This window comes from Protomyctophum parallelum, assembly GCF_964188405.1.
Source record: "Protomyctophum parallelum genome assembly, chromosome: 14".
NCBI classification, from domain to species: Eukaryota; Metazoa; Chordata; class Actinopteri; order Myctophiformes; family Myctophidae; genus Protomyctophum; species Protomyctophum parallelum.
In genome coordinates, this window is record NC_139709.1 from 13466385 (window position 1) to 13485026 (window position 18642).

The 18642-nt window shown below is 41.5% G+C and overlaps 1 protein-coding gene and 1 long non-coding RNA gene across 3 annotated transcripts in view; one reads left to right on the top strand and one right to left on the bottom strand.

Annotated features, from left to right (window-relative positions):
- LOC310870904 overlaps positions 1 to 18642 on the bottom strand; it is a 122635-nt gene that overhangs the window by 16335 nt on the left and 87658 nt on the right. The window lies entirely within an intron of this gene.
- ano8a (anoctamin 8a) overlaps positions 1 to 18642 on the top strand; it is a 48422-nt gene that overhangs the window by 11155 nt on the left and 18625 nt on the right. For both annotated transcript variants that reach the window (XM_083782267.1, XM_083782268.1), the window contains exons 6-8: positions 1255 to 1371; positions 2601 to 2728; positions 3462 to 3623. In XM_083782267.1, coding sequence (XP_083638393.1) covers positions 1255 to 1371; positions 2601 to 2728; positions 3462 to 3623 — 407 coding nt within the window. The remainder of the gene's footprint in view (positions 1 to 1254; positions 1372 to 2600; positions 2729 to 3461; positions 3624 to 18642) is intronic.

The following is an 18642-nucleotide window of genomic DNA, read 5'->3' on the forward strand; positions in this document are numbered from 1 at the left end:
CGACAGTGACGATATATTCTTTGTTGTCCGGGGCCGCCTAGTGGTCTATACTTGGGTTTCTTTATAGTCTACAGACTCTAAAGTTGCCAATCTACAAGCTTTCAAAGCTGGTCGCGGCCCACCCGTCTAAAGCCTATATCAGCTTTCACATCGCACCGCGTGGTCAGACGGGTGGGCCGCAAAACGCCTTAAGATCTTCAAATGGGCCCTGATCGAGAAAAGGTTAGGAAGTGGAACCGTTGAATCTCAAACAAAGAATGTTGTTGTTATCCATTGACATCTGCATTATAGGCATGCCATGCCTCCATTGAGGCACTCAATGCTGTATGTGTCACTGCACATTGTATAATCTATAGTGTATACGTATCATCATTATGACATAGCCTTAGTTATAGATAATCTATATTGTCTATACATAATGTTGACCTAAAGGGCCACTTTGCTGATTTTAAAATTAATCTTACAGGGAGGGAAGGGAACTCAACTCATATAGGCAACAAAACACAGTGAGCAGTCAGATATTCAACCTGTCCTCACAAAATGAACAATATGATTTTGGTTGAAAATATATGAAGTCAGCCAGTCATTTATGAATACCAACGTAGTTCTGTTCAGCCTGGTTGCAGCCTACAGCCCATGACAATAAAACCACCAGTGCAGAAACGTCAGTGCTGACACACCTGCAGCATATAACCTACTAAGTGCTGACACACCTGCAGCATATGCCCTACTAAAATATTCAACAGGCACTAAAGAACATGACAGTGAATGACAGTGCAGTGTTGACGGTGAATGTATTCCACCCAGTGGTGGAAAGTAACTAAGAACATTTACTTAAGGGTTAGGGTTAGGGTTAGGGTTTTGAGGTATTTGTACTTTACTTGAGTATTTACAATTTCCAATACTTTTACTTCTTACTCCACTACATCTCAGAGGCAAACATTGCACTTTTACTCCACTACATTTATTTGAAAACTTTAGTTACTACCGGTAGTTACTTTGATTATTATCACAAAACATGCATTAAACAGTTCAGCCCTATACATTTCGGCCATTTGAAAATAGAACATTGAAATGGAACATTTGGCATAGTGAGTACTTTCTACCTTTGGTACTTTATAAGTACATTTTGATGCAAATACTTTTGTAATTTTACTCTTATTTAAGTCAACTTAGAATTCCGGACTTTTTACGGAGTATTTCTAAATTGTAGTATTGCTATTTTTTACACTGTCTGTGTATTCCACCCTATAGTCCCAGAGCTGGTGGCTAGAGGAGTGATCCATCAGATGTTTCCCCTTCATGAGCAGAGGATCCTCAGCCAGCTGATGACATCATGGGTCCAGGCAGTCTGTGAAAGGCAGCCTCTGGGTGAGCACTGACTGGGCCAAAGGAAGCTGACTCCCGGGGTCTCTTCCGGCTTTTTAAGACAGCTGGTGGATTGGAAATTAAGCTTTTCTGGCCGACGCGGCAATCTGCTGCGTGTGGTCGGAGCTTCTTTTCCATCCAACAGCTGTCTAAAAAAAACGGGAAATGACGCAAAAGACAGCTTCCTCTGTCCGCGCATGGAATCTAAAGTGTGCCTAAGGCTCACTGAGCACCAGCTAATCACACAATGTCCTGCAATATAGGACAGAGGAGTAAAACAATGGACAATATTCTGAAAGAATTATATTCAAAGATGTGTGCCGCATTTTCACGATTTTTCAAAAATAGCAGACCTACAAGCTCGTAGCACGCCACTCGGTGGCGCGCTATGAGCTTGTAGATCTGCCATTTTCAATAGCTAAAGTATAACATCATGCTTAGTTAAAACACCAAAAGGGGTTCCCGTACAGAATGGGTTAAAGCTGCTATAAGCAATAATATGTCAACATTTTAATGACCTTTCTTTCTTTTTTTTGGTATTCAGACAGCCAGCAATGGGTAGAACACTCCCACAAATATTTTTAGGAAGGCAAATCGACCAATGACAAAGCTTCTAGGAAAATCTTTGAATGCAGATTGCGGCCCCTAGATGTGTCACATGACTAATTTTTTTTGTTGGGAGCGTTCTACCCATTGCTGGCTGTCTGAATACCTATTGTTAAACATCGACATTACTTAATTTACAAGAAACCTACGCAATTAGAGAATGTAGAAGAATTGTTAGTTTGATTGTTTGCCTGTTATCTCCTAATTCTTATGATGAATTCCTGTTCTGTTCTTTGGCTATATAGAAGTGTCTATTTGTACGTCTCTAAATGTTTTGGACCCTCTTGTAAACAAGTGTAATGCTTAATTGGGTCGTCCACTCACAGTTAACAGTCTTTGTATTGAGTTTGTGCTTGAAATGTACTGTAATTCTGCAAACTGTTAATAAATATTTCAATCAATCAATCAATGGTACCACATCAATACAGCATGGAATTGTGATCTTATCCAACGATAAATATTTAAAGTTTTGTGTATGAGAGGCTAAGTGTCATCACATGCGTGGCTTAAATGCAGAATAAATAGTGGACCTTGACATGAAAAGGGTTGAAAACCACTGGTTTGGATTAACAAATTCGTATAAAAAAAGAGGATTTGGTTTCCTGATTGTTTGTCTGCGTTTTTAGATGATATCTGTGACTACTTTGGAGTGAAAATTGCCATGTACTTTGCCTGGTTGGGTTTCTACACCAACTCTATGCTGTACCCTGCTGTTGTTGGCTTTCTGCTGTGGATACTAGCAGAGGATGACCAGGTACACACACGGAGCCTAAGGGCCGATTCATACTCCTATTTTAGAGCCGAAAGAAAGACGGTTCGGCGCTGTAGAGCCTACAATGTGACGTCATTTGAGGTTCGGGGGGGGGGCCGGTAACGTCCTAAAGTCGGCTCTTCGGTGCTACTGAAAATTTCTGACGAGCCGAAGTCATTTCGGCACTACAGCGCCGAAACAGCGGAAAAATAGGAGTATGAATCGGCCCTAATAGTTCAGCAATGTTTCTAATAAGGGTGATTGAATTTAGCTGACGATGGAGGATTGTATAGTATTAATGGATTTGTTTCTCTCTCAGTGTGATTACCTACAGTGCTGCTGGGTATCGGCGAGTGTCCGAATTTAGTTTTTCAATAAAAATGATATGTCCTATGATGCAGTACAAATGTTTGTTTATTAACAAAATGTAAAGTAATTCCAGTACGTGTCATTTTAAGGTTTAAGCATTTTGACGACTGAAGGGATAATCTCCGTTAACGCTAATTGCTTTGGCCATGATAATCCTAACAAAACATAATGTAACTAGTCATTTAAATCAATACCGAAAAGCAAATAGGACGGATGGATTCTGAGGATTTACGAACATAATTTAAATAGCCAAGTGAAGTGGAAACTACCGTGGGTGGCATAAAAATAATCATTTCAAGTATTTGTTCCTTCATCATCGTGAGTGTGTGTGTGAGTGAGTCTTCTCTCTCTCTCTGCCCACACGCAGACCAGTCAGGATATCTGTTGCGTGGTGTTCGCCCTCTTCAACGTGGTGTGGGCGACACTCTTCCTGGAGCGTTGGAAGAGACGCGAGGCGGAGCTGGCGTACAAATGGGGCACGCTGGACACCCCGGCCGAGTCCCTGGAGGAGCAGCGGCCGCAGTTCAGGGTCAGTGTTGCCAACTCTTGTGCGAGAAATTAGCCAACCCACCTCCAAAAACAAGCCCAAAACGAGCCAACTCCTAGCGAGAGAAATAAGCCAAATCAATTCCCTCGAAAAACAAGCCAATAATGTTGCCGTATAATACTAATAGATAAATATTTTATGCATTTATTATTATAAATGCTATCTATGTCTATAATTATGAATGTTTTGGTCATGTATTATACCAGGGGTTTTCAACTGGTTTTGACCCAGGGACCACCATTCTGACTAGGAGCAGCCTGGGGACCACCACTATTGTGTCGGGTGGGTTCATCGTAGATCTATGATGGACCCACCCGACACAATAGTGGTGGGGTATTCATGCACCATGGGTTAAGATTGTTTTTGTTTTCTTCTTACTTGTTACTCACTAATCACACTATCACATGCTACATTCATGAGCTGGACAAAAAAAACTATGTTTCAAAGTATTTTATTATCAAAAGTGTTTTTTACTTGTACTAAGCATGACTCAAAATAAGTCTCAAAATAATAATCCATTTCAGTTACACACACACACACACACACACACACACACACACACACACACACACACACACACACACACACACACACACACACAGAAACAGAATATATATTTTTTTATCTTATTCTATTTTATAATCTTCTCTTTATTTTAACCAACCTACAACCTGCACTACTTTTTACTATAGGCCTTATACAGTACCTTTCTAACAGACAGAGGGAACTGTTCATTGTGTACCATCACTTTAAAAGCGTAATGTATACATCATCGTACGACGGTGTCACGCACCAAAAATAGCCAATCTACAAGCTCACATCACACCTGGTTGCATCGCGTTGTGAGCTTGTAGCTCTGCCTTTTCGGCAACGATAGACTGAGAAGTTGCACATTGAATACATCACATATTACGTGAGACTATTCAATCGATCCGCGGCAGATATTATAACTCTATGGCAGGGAGATTTGACTTTCCCAAACGTATTATTATGAATTGGATGAATAACTTATGGCAATGTCTTACCGTGCTTGCCTTGGACAGTAAGCACGGTAAGCACAACATGCGTTGGGTGGAAGAGCAGGATGGTTGTTCCGCTGCAGCAGCTGACGGCTTCGTCAGCTGCTGCAGAAACGAATTCTGTGCGTGATATGTTTACATCGTGAGTTGTTGTTGTTTTTTGTTTATTTGACGCGTTTAGCAGAAATGTTAGATTCAACTTAAGTTATTATTATTATTCACAAACAAGTAAAAAGAGTGCAAATAAGTTATTTATATGTATTAGAAAGGTAAAAAGGCAAAAATACAACTTTTCTGAATGCCTGGCTGCGGACCACCAGCAGTACCTCCGCGGACCACCAGGGGGCCGCGGACCACCGGTTGAAAACCCCTGTATTATACTATTCCACACATAGTTGAGACACCAGACCCATTCTGTCACTCAGAGTGATTCACACTGCCTCAAACCTATGGGTATATACATCAAAGAAATGTTGGCTTGTTTGATATTCAAAACAAGCCACAGAACTTTTTAAAACAAGCCCAAAAACCGCAACCCGCCACCTGGGAAAAAGAAACGCAACTCTGGAAAAAAACAAGACAACTTTGGCGGGAAACAAGCCATAACAAATATATATATTACAAATGGATAAAATAAAAGACTGAGGATTGTGTATGTTACTATGTAATAGGGGAATTTCATGGTGAATGCCAAATATTCAGAGTCAGAAGAATCTGAATAGTTTTTTTTTATTTCCCGGCATGCCTTGCAGTTTGAGAGTGCCGCAGACTGGAATGTTTTAAAACAGGCCTGAAAACGTTCCTGTTTCGGAAAGGCTGTTTTTAACCTATGATTGATTATATGTTTTTAACCATGTAGCACTCTGGGATTCCCTGTGAATGAAAAGTGCAATACATATAAGCTTTATTAACAAATATATTTTTAATATTAATATATTTTATTTCCTGACCTACCAATGCGAGCACAAATGCTTCCATCACGTCACGCATGATCAACAAAGTTTGAGTGCATGCTGTGCACAGTATTAGTTAAGAACGTCTTCACTAATAGTGTCTGTGACACACTGAATCACACGTGTTTGTTCACCGCAGCCAGGCAACAAAGACTTCTCCCTAAAGTTTCCATAAAGTTCACTTGAAAGTTACGTTTGAGAAACTTATAGGCCTATAATTATGAAACATGAAGGACCTGGCGCGGCTACTCTGCTTCTCTCTCTTTATTGTCGGGAATGTCGTCTCGTCTGCCGTTACTGTTATGCATTGCAGTTCAGCTGTATGTAGCTCTGCCCCGGCCATTTGTAAGCCCACCACAGCCGCTTTTGCAACACAGTGTCAGCTTAAAAGATCGACACCAGCAAAAAGCAGGCTCCACATGATCAACTCACAACGCGTTTTGCATCGTTTCAACTGCCCGTGTGAACGCACCAGCAGGAACGTACTGAAAGCCTGGTGACGCGAGGGTAGGAATGCACGAGGCAAGCTGTGTTTTTTTTTATACAGTACGTGCCAGGCGAGTAGGTGATCTCCTCATGTAAACAAAGCCACACATTAGCATTTCTATGGCCGAGGGTCGTTAGACTGGTGGGGATGGGAACAACAACAATGATGATGCAAATTGCAACAACGGACCGCATGGCAGCCCACTGAGCCCTGCAGTATCTATTGCTGTCTGGGGATGGTCGGAGTTACTTGTTAACGAAAATAAAAGCCTGGGTACAGAGGCTACTTCTGTTCAAATCAAACGGCACCCGCGGCACACAGGTTGGGAATCACTGCTGTAAGTAACAAAATACAGTAAAAGATATGCAGTATTGCAGTTAAGTTGAAATAACTAGAAAAATGATAAAGGGAGATCGTTGTCGGCAGGGTTCGAACCTGCGCGGGAAGATCCCAATAGATTTCTAGTCTATCGCCTTAACCACTCGGCCACGACAACACATGTGATGCCTGGTGGTGCACGGGTGTCATGCTCCGAAAATAGATCTAAGACAGGAAATTTTGATCTAGTTTTAGTCATAGTCTTTTGAATAAAATTCCATTTAGTCATCTGAAATGTCTAGTTTTAGCTGACTAAATATCATAATATTTTAGTTGAATATATATCTACAGTTGATTTAGTCTAAGTAAAATGTATCTTGGCAGGGCAGAGACGAGGTGTTGCCGAAAATAGCACATTTGAGCTCTTAGATCTATTTTCGGAGCACAACACCTGTGCACCACCAGGCATAACATGTGTTGTCGTGGCCGAGTGGTTAAGGCGATAGACTAGAAATCTATTGGGATCTTCCCGCGCAGGTTCGAATCCTGCCGACAACGAACTCCTTTTATAAAAGGCAGCTGTCCCCAGTTCGACCCTTGGCTCGCCCGGTCGATGTGTCTCTGAGCCAAAACACTGAAACCCTAACAGAGAAAAAGTTCCTAAGTGATTATAGTGAGTAAAACGTTATTTGAGTTAAAGTAATCAAAGTGAACTAAGCTTTCTTTTAAAGCATGTTAATATTTTTAAATGTATATTCCATTGATTTTGTAATTTTATGTAAAAATGTTGTACCTTCTAAAGGAACATTCTGCTTAAATACATTGTCTAATCTACAACATACTTTGCAGGACTTTTATAGTTACTTTACTAAAGCACAGACCCGAACCCTTTATAATGTCTTGATTAATGACATGATTATTGTTACAAAGAACTATGACTATAAGTATAAAGTGTTATAAACATATTATAATGCATTATAAGTATGCCTAGGATACAAAATAGACATTGGATACATAACAAGTGCTACCCAATTGTGTGGCTGAAAGAAAAAGTTAACACTGCAATAATGAATAATAATAATATTTGTGCCGACTTTTTGTTGTCAAATTTAACTATCCTATTAGGAGCTGATTGTGCTATTAATACAGCACCCAGGGATCTGTTAGGGTTTCAGTGTTTTGGCTCAGAGACACATCGACCGGGCGAGCCAAGGGTCGAACTGGGGACAGCTGCCTTTTATAAAAGGAGCTCGTTGTCGGCAGGATTCGAACCTGCGCGGGAAGATCCCAATAGATTTCTAGTCTATCGCCTTAACCACTCGGCCACGACAACACATGTCATGCGTGGTGGTGCACGGGTGTCGTGCTCCGAAAATAGATCTAAGAGAACTAACCACTGATTATACTGGCCTTCATTGCTGCCTTGAGCTTTTCTGTCACTGTGATGTCATAATGTTTTGCAATGACTAATAGCTGATCCTTCGAACAAATATTGAGTAACCCCACTGACGGAGACCTAATAAACTTATCTGTAGCTGAAGTTAAAAAAAAAAATTATGCAATTTACAACAAAAAACCCTAACAAAACCAAGTGTTGGGGCTGTGCATTACAAAGTGCAGTACAGTAACCTTAATCAAAATGGAACAAACCCCCCCTAACATACCTATTATTCCTAACTAACTTACCTATCTTTACCTACCGTCGGCACCCGGGCATGAGGATTTCTCCCCTCCAGCCACCTAGTGTGACCCCCAAGATCCGTCGCTAACCAAAACTCCACTAAGAGTAAATCAAAGAAAGGAACAAACAACTGACACCCTAACGGTGCCGGTCGCTAAGGGATTTGTTCCAACTAAAAACACCTGTAATTAACACTTGCAAACACATCCCAACACTTACCTTTGTTGTAACTCTGTATGCTGGAAACTGGGGCCAAATGCTTTCTCTGTCCGGCTCCTAACCAAAAACAAACAAGCAAACTCAAGTGTGAAACTCCCAACCAAGACAAACGGGGGAAAGAAATATTATACTTTTTATTTATTTATCTTTAATTAAACAATCTAATCAATTAATTAATTATGTACGGACGAGCCCCCATTTAAAACTAGATCAAAATTTCCTTTCAAAATTAACACTGCAATAATTAATAATAATAATATTTGTGTCCACTTTTTGTTGTCAAATTTAACTATACTATTAGGAGCTGATTGTGCTATTAATACAGCACCCAGGGATCTGTTAGGGTTTCAGTGTTTTGGCTCAGAGACACATCGACCGGGTGAGCCAAGGGTCGAACTGGGGACAGCTGCCTTTTATAAAAGGAGCTCGTTGTCGGCAGGATTCGAACCTGCGCGGGAAGATCCCAATAGATTTCTAGTCTATCGCCTTAACCACTCGGCCACGACAACACATGTTATGCCTGGTGGTGCACGGGTGTCGTGTTCCCGAAAATAGATCTAAGAGCTCAAAGCTCAAATGTGCTATTTTCGGCAGGCGGATAATTATAAATTAGGCATTACAATACCTCGTCTCTGCCCTGCCAAGATACATTTTAGTTAGACTAAATCAACTGTAGATATATTCAACTAAAATATTATGATATTTAGTCAGCTAAAACTAGACATTTCAGATGACTAAATGAAATTGTATTCAAAAGACTATGACTAAAACTAGATCAAAATTTCCTGTCAAAATTAACACTGCAATAATGAATAATAATAATATTTGTGTCAAATTTAACTATACTATTAGGAGCAGATCTGTTAGGGTTTCAGTGTTTTGGCTCAGAGACACATCGACCGGGTGACCCAAGGGTCGAACTGGGGACAGCTGCCCGTATAAAAGGAGTTCGTTGTCGGCAGGATTCGAACCTGCGCGGGAAGATCCCAATAGATTTCTAGTCTATCGCCTTAACCACTCGGCCACGACAACTGGATATACAGCAGGCACCCATATTTACAAGTCACTTTGTGCCCCAGATATCGTATCTAGTACTACTATCAGTGTTTATGAATCGGTGGCAGACTGGAGTGATATGTTTGCACAGCAGTGAGTAATGTGATCTGTAGTCTTGGAGTCCCCCGCAGGCGAAATTCCAGCAGGAAGGCAGAGGTCTCCATTCATACCGCAATGTGTTGTCACCCCACCCCCGCTACACACCACGTGGCTCTTGAAAGAATAGAGTGGAAGGAACAAGGAAGTAGGGGGGGGAAGGGTGGACGGGGGTGTGTTGAAATGGGGTATTTACCAGCACATGCTGTATGCCCGGCTAGCTCAGTCGGTAGAGCATGAGACTCTTAATCTCAGGGTCGTGGGTTCGAGCCCCACGTTGGGCGCATACCTTTTTCTTTCAGCCACACAATTGGGTAGCACTTGTTATGTATCCCATGTCTATTTTGCATCCTAAGCATACTTATAATGCATTATAATATGTTTATAACTGTTTATACTTATAGTCATGGTGCTTTGTAACAATAATCATATAAGACATTATAAAGGGTTCGGGGTTCTATAATGAAGGTTTGTGCTTTAGTAAAGTAACTATAAAAGTCCTGCAAAGTATGTTGTAGATTAGAAAATGTATTTAAGCAGAATGTTCCTTTTTTACATAAAATTACAAAATCAATGGAATATACATTTAAGTATTAACATGCTTAAAAGAAAAATAAAGCTTTTTTGATTTTTAAGTGTGGAATTTTAAGAGTGGTCGACCCAATTAAGCATTACACTTGTTTACAAGAGGGTCCACCATGTTCAATTCATCAAAACATATAGAGACGTACAAATAGACACTTCCATATAGTCAAAATGGTTAATTCAACGGAACTTTGACATGTACACAGTACACCAACCACGAAGGGACTCGAACCCTCAATCTTCTGATTCGAAGTCAGACGCCTTATCCATTAGGCCACGTGGTCCTCGGTACTTAACTCACTTTGATTTCTTTAACTCAATTAACTTTTTACTCACTATAATCTTTAGGGTACTTTTAACTCACTTTGTTGTCTTTACGACCATTTCTGGGTTACACCTTCCACTGCCCTCAGAGTGTTTGGGTGTCATGGCAGAAACCATGTTTAGGTTTCATGGCAGAAACCTGTATGTAGCATTCTGGGATCTTATGGCTGTTTAAACCCCAGCCAATAGCAAAAAAAAGCAGAGGGGGCAGGGCTTCAGCAATTACAGCCCATCCCATAAGACCACCTACCACGTTTGAATCCTTTAGCATGCTGGGAACTGGAGTTATGGCTGTTTAAACCCCAGCCAATAGGAACACAGAGGGGGTGTGGCTTCAGCAATCACAGTCCGTCCCTATAGAGTGTATGCACGTGACATCATCACCAAACCCGGAAGTTATGCAGGAACGCCTACTGAGTGGCAATAAACTACTTTCTGGCCTTGACAGCCCCTATACATCCAAACAGAAAAGTCCTTGCCACTCGATTTGCCACTCGATGTGCCATTCACTTTAACCCATTCTGAACGGGAACCCATTTTGGTGTTGGCATCAAACCTGTAGCATGCTGTGAATTGGAATTATCCATCCAGCCCGGTTCCAGCCCCCGGAACATCCAGACCTCCAGGAACGGCCCAGGGCTCGTACTGTAGTGTACTCTGTGCCACTTTACTCTGTGATGTACTCTACTGGCCACTTTAGGTGTTGCAGCTGTCCGTGCTCGCTCGGACAGAAGGACGGACACAGAGAAGACATACATAGGGACACACGTAGCTGCGTTGGAGCGGAGGCACCGCTCAAAAAGTGTCCACTAAGGTCGTTTATGGTCGTCTATCGAATGTGCTATGAAATGTAGTCCAGGCTGCTTTTCAAGCACCTGACAGTGGCTTTGTGGTTAGAGTGTCCGCCCTGAAACTGGGAGGTCGAGGTCATACTAAAGACTGTAAAAATCAAATCAGCCGTATCATTACCTTCCATAGAGCACCGAAGTCTGACATCACTTTCAGTAGAGGGCGCCAGTCCCCAGGTTCATGTATTTGTTTAGTTGCATTGAAATCCCCATTGAGGCGATTTTAGATCGCCTCATATAACAACTGTGTTTGAAAAATAAACATGTCACCCCGGCCGCTTCAACTCATATGGATATGAAGAATCAACTGACTGAGAGAAAACGCTAATGATACTGCTGCTGAATTAGTTAGATTTTCGCTAGAAGCAGACTGTATCATATATGAGTGACTGTCTGTTGCAAACGATACAGAGACACCTCCCTAACAATAACGCCGAAACAGCTTGTTTATTTTTGGACCACAACGCTTATAGTAGACGATATTAAGATCACCCCATGTTATTCTCCATAGAGAAATTACTTCTGCAAACCAGGGGAATCGTCGGGATGAGCGAGTTACGTCAGGACTTCGGTGCTCTATTACATCCCATACCATTATTACAGTTCCTTGTCCAAGAGTTCTGAATTCGATTTGCCTTTTACCCGTGCCCTTCAATTTCCTTGCATTCTGTAGCACCTTTTCAACTTACAAATCATGGATGATGATGTTTTGCATGTTATTTTGTGTGTGTGTGTGTGTGTGTGTGTGTGTGTGTGTGTGTGTGTGTGTGTGTGTGTGTGTGTGTGTGTGTGTGTGTGTGTGTGTGTGTGTGTGTGTGTGTGTGTGTGTGTGTGTGTGTGTGTGTAATCTATGTGAAGTGTCCGTCTCTGATAGCTTGCTATAGTGGGCAGGTGGTTAGAAAGTGTGGTTCTGTTTCCACCACATTTTGTGTGCTGTGGGGAGCATAGTTTTGTCTTCCCTTGGGAGTGGGGTCTGTCTGTGGCGGCCTTTTTCTATTACAGTCTAGGGCTAGGCTAAGGCTTTCCTAAGTTTTGGGTCACACACACGCACACACACACACAGTTTTGGGAAAACAAAATACAGTAAAAGATATGCAGTTAAGTTGAAATAGCTAGAAAAACTATAAAGTTGTCGTTGTCGGCAGGATTCGAACCTGCGCGGGAAGATCCCAATAGATTTCTAGTCTATCGCCTTAACCACTCGGCCACGACAACACATGTCATGCCTGGTGGTGCACCGGTGTCGTTCTCCGAAAATAGATCTAAGAGCTCAATGCGTCTAGTTATGAATTAGGCATTACAACACCTCACATCTGCCCCGCCAAGATAGATTTGTGAACTGTCGCTATAAAAGAACGTCAGCCAATGGAATGGAACCAGCCTAAGTATACTACTGGGCTGGAGACAACCCACCGCAGGGGACAGAAAGGGTGAGGATGAACCAAGACTAGAGCAGCAAGTCATTACGTTTTTTAACAGCAAAGACATCTCTTTGGACAGCGGAAACATGGCTGCTTGTCACACCCACCAGGCCAAACCAACCCCAAAGACAAAGACAAAACAACAAGCCAAACATCATCCGTGATTTGTGAGTAGAAAACATAAAATCGAGGTGCTACAGAATGCAAGGAAATTGAAGGGCACTTCACTAAATGAGCATCTCACAAAGATAAATGGTGAAATTGCAAGACAAGCTATAGAATCTTTAAAAAGGAAAATCGAATTCAGAACACTTGGACAAGGAACTGTAAGGTAATGTGGCTGATTTGTTATTTTACGGACGATTTTTGAGTGGTGCAACCACTCCTACAACCAGCAATGTCCGTGTCCGCATTATGTGCCTATGTGGCATTGGTCATGAGCACGAGTATATGACTTATTAGTACCAGTAGGGGGCGCCAGAAACAGAGAGGGATAGTGCATGCTCTGTTGCCTGCTAATGAGAGAGAGAGAGAGAAAGAGGGGGGTGATTTTTACAGTCTTTAGTAACTCACAACCCCCGGCCTCCCAGTTTCAGGGCGGACACTCTCTAACCACAAGGCGACTGTCAGGTGCTGGAAAAGCAGCCTGGACTACATTTCATAGCACATTCGATAGACGACCGTAAAAGACCTTAGTGGACACTTTTTAAGCGGCGCCTCCGCTCCAACGCAGCTACGTGTGTCCCTATGTATGTCTTCTCTGTGTCCGTCCAGTACAGCACACCTCTACTTCGGTAGACAAGATGTGAATGGGCTGTCTGTATCAGCTATACAGCTGTCCTTATAAAAGTAGCTCGTTGTCGGCAGGATTCGAACCTGCGCGGGAAGATCCCAATAGATTTCTAGTCTATCGCCTTAACCACTCGGCCACGACAACACATGTTATGCCTGGTGGTGCTGGAGTTGCTGTGATAGGAGAAGGATATCAAATGGAACACAACCACCCTAAAGACTAATTATTGTGTATATTCCTGCACTATACCTTTTTCTCATGCCAATAAAGCCCATTGAATTGAATTGAATTGCATGGGTGTCGTACTCCGAAAATAGATCTAATAGCTCAAAGCTCAAATGTGCTATTTTCGGCAAGCGGATAATATTATAAATTAGGCATTACAACACCTCGTCTCTGCCCCGCCAAGATACATTTTAGTTAGACTAAATCAACTGTAGATATATATTCAACTAAAATATTGCGATATTTAGTCAGCTAAAACTAGACATTTCGGATGACTAAATGAAATTGTATTCAAAAGACTATGACTAAAACTAGATCAAAATTTCCGGTCAAAATTAACACTGCAATAATGAATAATAATAATATTTGTGTACACCTTTTGTTGTCTATACTATTATTATAACTATACTATTAGTAGCAGACTGTGCTATTAATACAGCACCCAGGAATCTGTTAGGGTTTCAGTGTTTTGGCTCAGAGACACATCGACCGGGTGAGCCAAGGGTCGAACTGGGGACAGCTGCCTTTTATAAAAGGAGCTCGTTGTCGGCAGGATTCGAACCTGCGCGGGAAGATCCCAATAGATTTCTAGTCTATCGCCTTAACCACTCGGCCACGACAACACATGTCATGTGTGGTGGTGCACGGGTGTCGTGCTCCGAAAATAGATCTAAGAGCTCAATGCGTCTAATTATAAATTAGGCATTACAACACCTCGCGTCTGCCCCGCCAAGATACATTTTAGTTAGACTAAATCAAAATATTATGACTTTTAGTCAGCTAAAACTAGACATTTCAGATGACTAAATGAAATTGTATTTAAAAGACTATGGGTGCCATTTTGAAGATCCGTTTTACAATGGGGTAATACATAAATTGCCCTCGCTCTGCGCACAATCGTATTATGAAAGGCATATCGGCCCGTGTTGAACGCACACACATATGGCATACGGCGTTCCTGAATATTTTAGCATTGTGGGAGTGTCCATATGTTAATTATTTTCGCTTTGCGCAATTTGCTATTAAGCCCCTTGACCTAAGAACACTCAGCGCATAACGATTAGACGTGGGTCTGACCACCTCATAAACGCAAAAAGTACTGTTTGATTTTACACTTGAGCGGCTCTGGGAGGCTGCTGGAGTGTTGCCATGTCTGTTTATTATAAGCAGCTTCTTTTTCTGTAAAGTTGCTTGTACATATTGGTAGTTGACTAGTTGTACTAGTTGTGGTTGCTTTTCTTGTTTCTAAAGTGGTTATTTGGGCTTTTCTCCTAATGTTGTTTAAACCAGTGATCCTCACACAGCACATTCCCATGTCAAGGATCCCCAGATGAATGCATTTGCCCAACTAAGGACGGCTAATCCAAAAATGTAATTATTTTTTTCCAAGATTACTTTTGAAAATAGCAGATCTATACCAGCTCACAATGCATCACATTCATTCATTAAAACTATGAACTCTGACTGCAGGGGGATATATATAATGATCATTATAACAATGTGCAAGAACATATGAAAAAAGAAGGAATAACTTTGTATTTGTGGACAATCAAAATATGTTTTCTTATTTTAATGTGGTGTCATTAAAATTAATCTGGATATGGCAGACTCACTATCTAGAAAATAAAAACATGGCACTTCATTTAAAACAGGTTACAGACCCCTGTTATATGCGCTTATTTTTATAGACTCCATAATCCTTGGGAAGTTTGCTTTCATATGCTGTGTCACACCCGATTCAAGTCTTCTTCAATAAAATGCTACGAGCGAAGACCATATACCATCGGGGCCACAGGCACAGCATTAAGCAGCAGCATTCAACACATTCCTTCATCATGACTTGAATGAAATAAAATATAATAAACGTTATTTTACTGGTGTTTTTCAATAGAAACAAATTATTTTGAGGCATAAAGGTGACAGCATGCAGTGCAATAGGAATAATTAACCCAAATGTGACAAAGTCATGTCATGTCTTCTATGGTGCCAGCCTGAAGAAATGTAATACCACAATCCCCAAAGTGCGCATTCCGTATGTGACATCAGCTGACTGGTAAAGAGAATAGTACGGACATGTTGATTGGGTACGTCTCAAACACACCCATGACTAATTCAAGGCCGTTTTGCGCAATCCACGGGGTGTCGAAAGCGCTTCTTAACATGCCCAAAATTGCAATATGACATACAACACGCCCCCAGCTCATAAAACTGTAATATTATATGTCATATTATATGAATTGCTTAATGGAGCCCTATGACTAAAACTAGATCGGACAGACAGACAGACCCTGCTCCCAAGGGAAGACAAACTGTGCTCCCACAGCACACAACATGTGGTGGAAACCACACTTTCTAACCACCTGCCCACTAGTGCAAGCTATCAGAGACGGACACTTCACATATAGATTACACACACACACACACACAACCACTCGGCCACGACAACTGTGCTCGTTTCATCATTCTTGCCTATTTAATTTGCTGCGTTTGCCTTCACACTGCGCTGTGTCAAACCTCACCAAGGAAACGCAGCAGGGAACGGTATCACTGTTCAATATTCATAAACTACACAGCGTGCGTGCGTGCGTGCATGCACGCATGTTCTTTTGGGAACCCCACAGCGCAGACGAGCGCTCAAAATTACAATCTGTACTCCCAGGATCCCATTGATGTTCCGATCACCTACAATTATTATGCATACGCCACGTTAGCTATACAGTTTATAGATCACGCTGAGCGAAACATGTGTTTAATTTTGAAGTATTCATTTATATTTAAACCAGATGAAGAAAGTCTCCACTCGGATCCCCACACACAGTGACAGCCCTCCATGTTTACACACAGACAGAATATTCTGTACACTGCAGTGTGTTTTTATGTGTTTCCTTAAGCAATTGATTAATGTGCTCGTCTTGACCATATTTCGATGAGGGCTTCGGCCTCCTCATTTGACCACGTCTATCCACTGTAACGGCCCTAGCGGGACATCATTTGACCACGTCTGTCCACGGTAACGGCCCTTCGGCCTCCTCATTTGACCACGTCTATCCACGGTAACGGGCCTTCGGCCTCCTCATTTGACCACGTCTATCCACGGTAACGGGCCTTCGGCCTCCTCATTTGACCACGTCTGTCCACGGTAACGGCCCTTCGGCCTCCTCATTTGACCACGTCTATCCATGGTAACGGGCCTAACGGGACATCTTCTGCTTCCTTTCCTTTTCATTGATTCGGATTGCGTTCACACCTGCAGTGCATCGAAGTCAGGTGCGCTTGGAAGCAAAGCGAAACCCACCGTCTTTTGGCAAAGTAGAATGCGGTTGTTTAATCCGCATCAGAGTTCGAAGCGCCAAACGAAGCGCACTTTCCGACAACACGCAGCAGGATTCGTTTTAATCGAAGTATAACTTTCTGGTGTGAATGCGACCTTTGACTTATGTCATGTTCCGTGGTATTACGGCCTTGTATACTGATCTGAGTCCTTTAAAACTTTTTAAAGCTTTTATACTTAGTATTGTTATTTAAATTTACTATTTTACTTATGTGTATTGTGTAGCATCACCCAACGTAAGTTTTTCACAATGCTGTACCTGTACATCTGTGTGACAATAAACGCGAACACCTTGAACCTTGATAAAAAGAGATTTTCATTATCCAAACAATCACACTGTAATTTGCAGAATAGCTTACCGCTCACAGCTGTTGCTTTGTAGTGTTATTGGCATGGGCTTACGTGTGTGTGTGTGTGTTTATACTTTTACTTAAGTAAAACATTTGAGTGCTTTTTCCAACACTGACCGTATGTTGATGTAAACAAAGTCTTCAGTTCTGTCCGTCACTCCCTCCGCCTGTCATCCGTTGTATTAGCACTGGATTAGGAAACGCCGCTGCTTGCGATCATGAGTGGGATCATCGTGGATTTAATATTAATCGAGGCACGCGAGTGAGTGCATGAGTGACTGAGTGAGTTTGTGCGTGCGTGTGGCCGTTGAGCGTTCAAATTCAGCTCATTCAAGCCATCAAACACATAGCGCCACTGGCACTGTGCATGATATTAACATCCCGCCCGCAATATAATTACCCCCATATGTACTTACGTGTGTGTGTGTGAGAAATGTGCCTGAATAATGGGGGCTTTATATCAACTGTACAATATGTGAAGACATTGAGGGCAGGATAATAAACCTAGAGCCTAGGAAGAGTACTTAACTATTCGTGTGTCCTATGTATTAGTATGCTTATGTAATGGATTATAGACCAGAGATGCATAAACAAGCTTAACCAGAGCGTTATGCCTATTCTAGGGTATTCACTTCTAGTCATTTTTACTAGTTGACTAGTTTACTAGTCGACTTGTTTAACTACCTATTATATTATTATTATTATTATTATTATTATTTTATTTTGTATTGGAAATAAATATTTGTACATTTAAAAACTGTGTACATTGGTGATGGTGACTATAACTATAATCTACCTGATCTTGAGGCCTACAAAATAGAAACCAACATTTTGATCAACTGTTTACTGATGTTCGTTTGATACCTTAATCAACATGTAGACCGTTATTAAATGTTAACTAAATGTCATTAGTAACTAAATGTTAATTAATGCTTATTTCTGTATTTATTCATGATAATCAATGCATTCTTCTTGTGAAGGTTGAGTTTATTTTGTTATGCTTGATCTGTAGACTGTACCAACTGCCGTTCTCTCCTGACCTCAACCAACAATAACCACAGGAAATGTAATTGTGACTGAAAGATGCACAAAACGGTGACCTATTTTACCAAACGACGAACACGGAACAACATATCAGTTAGAAATTGGTGTTGAGCCTGATAAATGCTGGATTTCGACTCGGAGTCGAAGCACATTTTTCACAAAGGCTTCCAACGTAAATGCCAATTTATGTGACCGTTTCTGATTTTCAAATTTTCCGTTTTGTCATGTCATATGAAAGCAGGGAATCATAG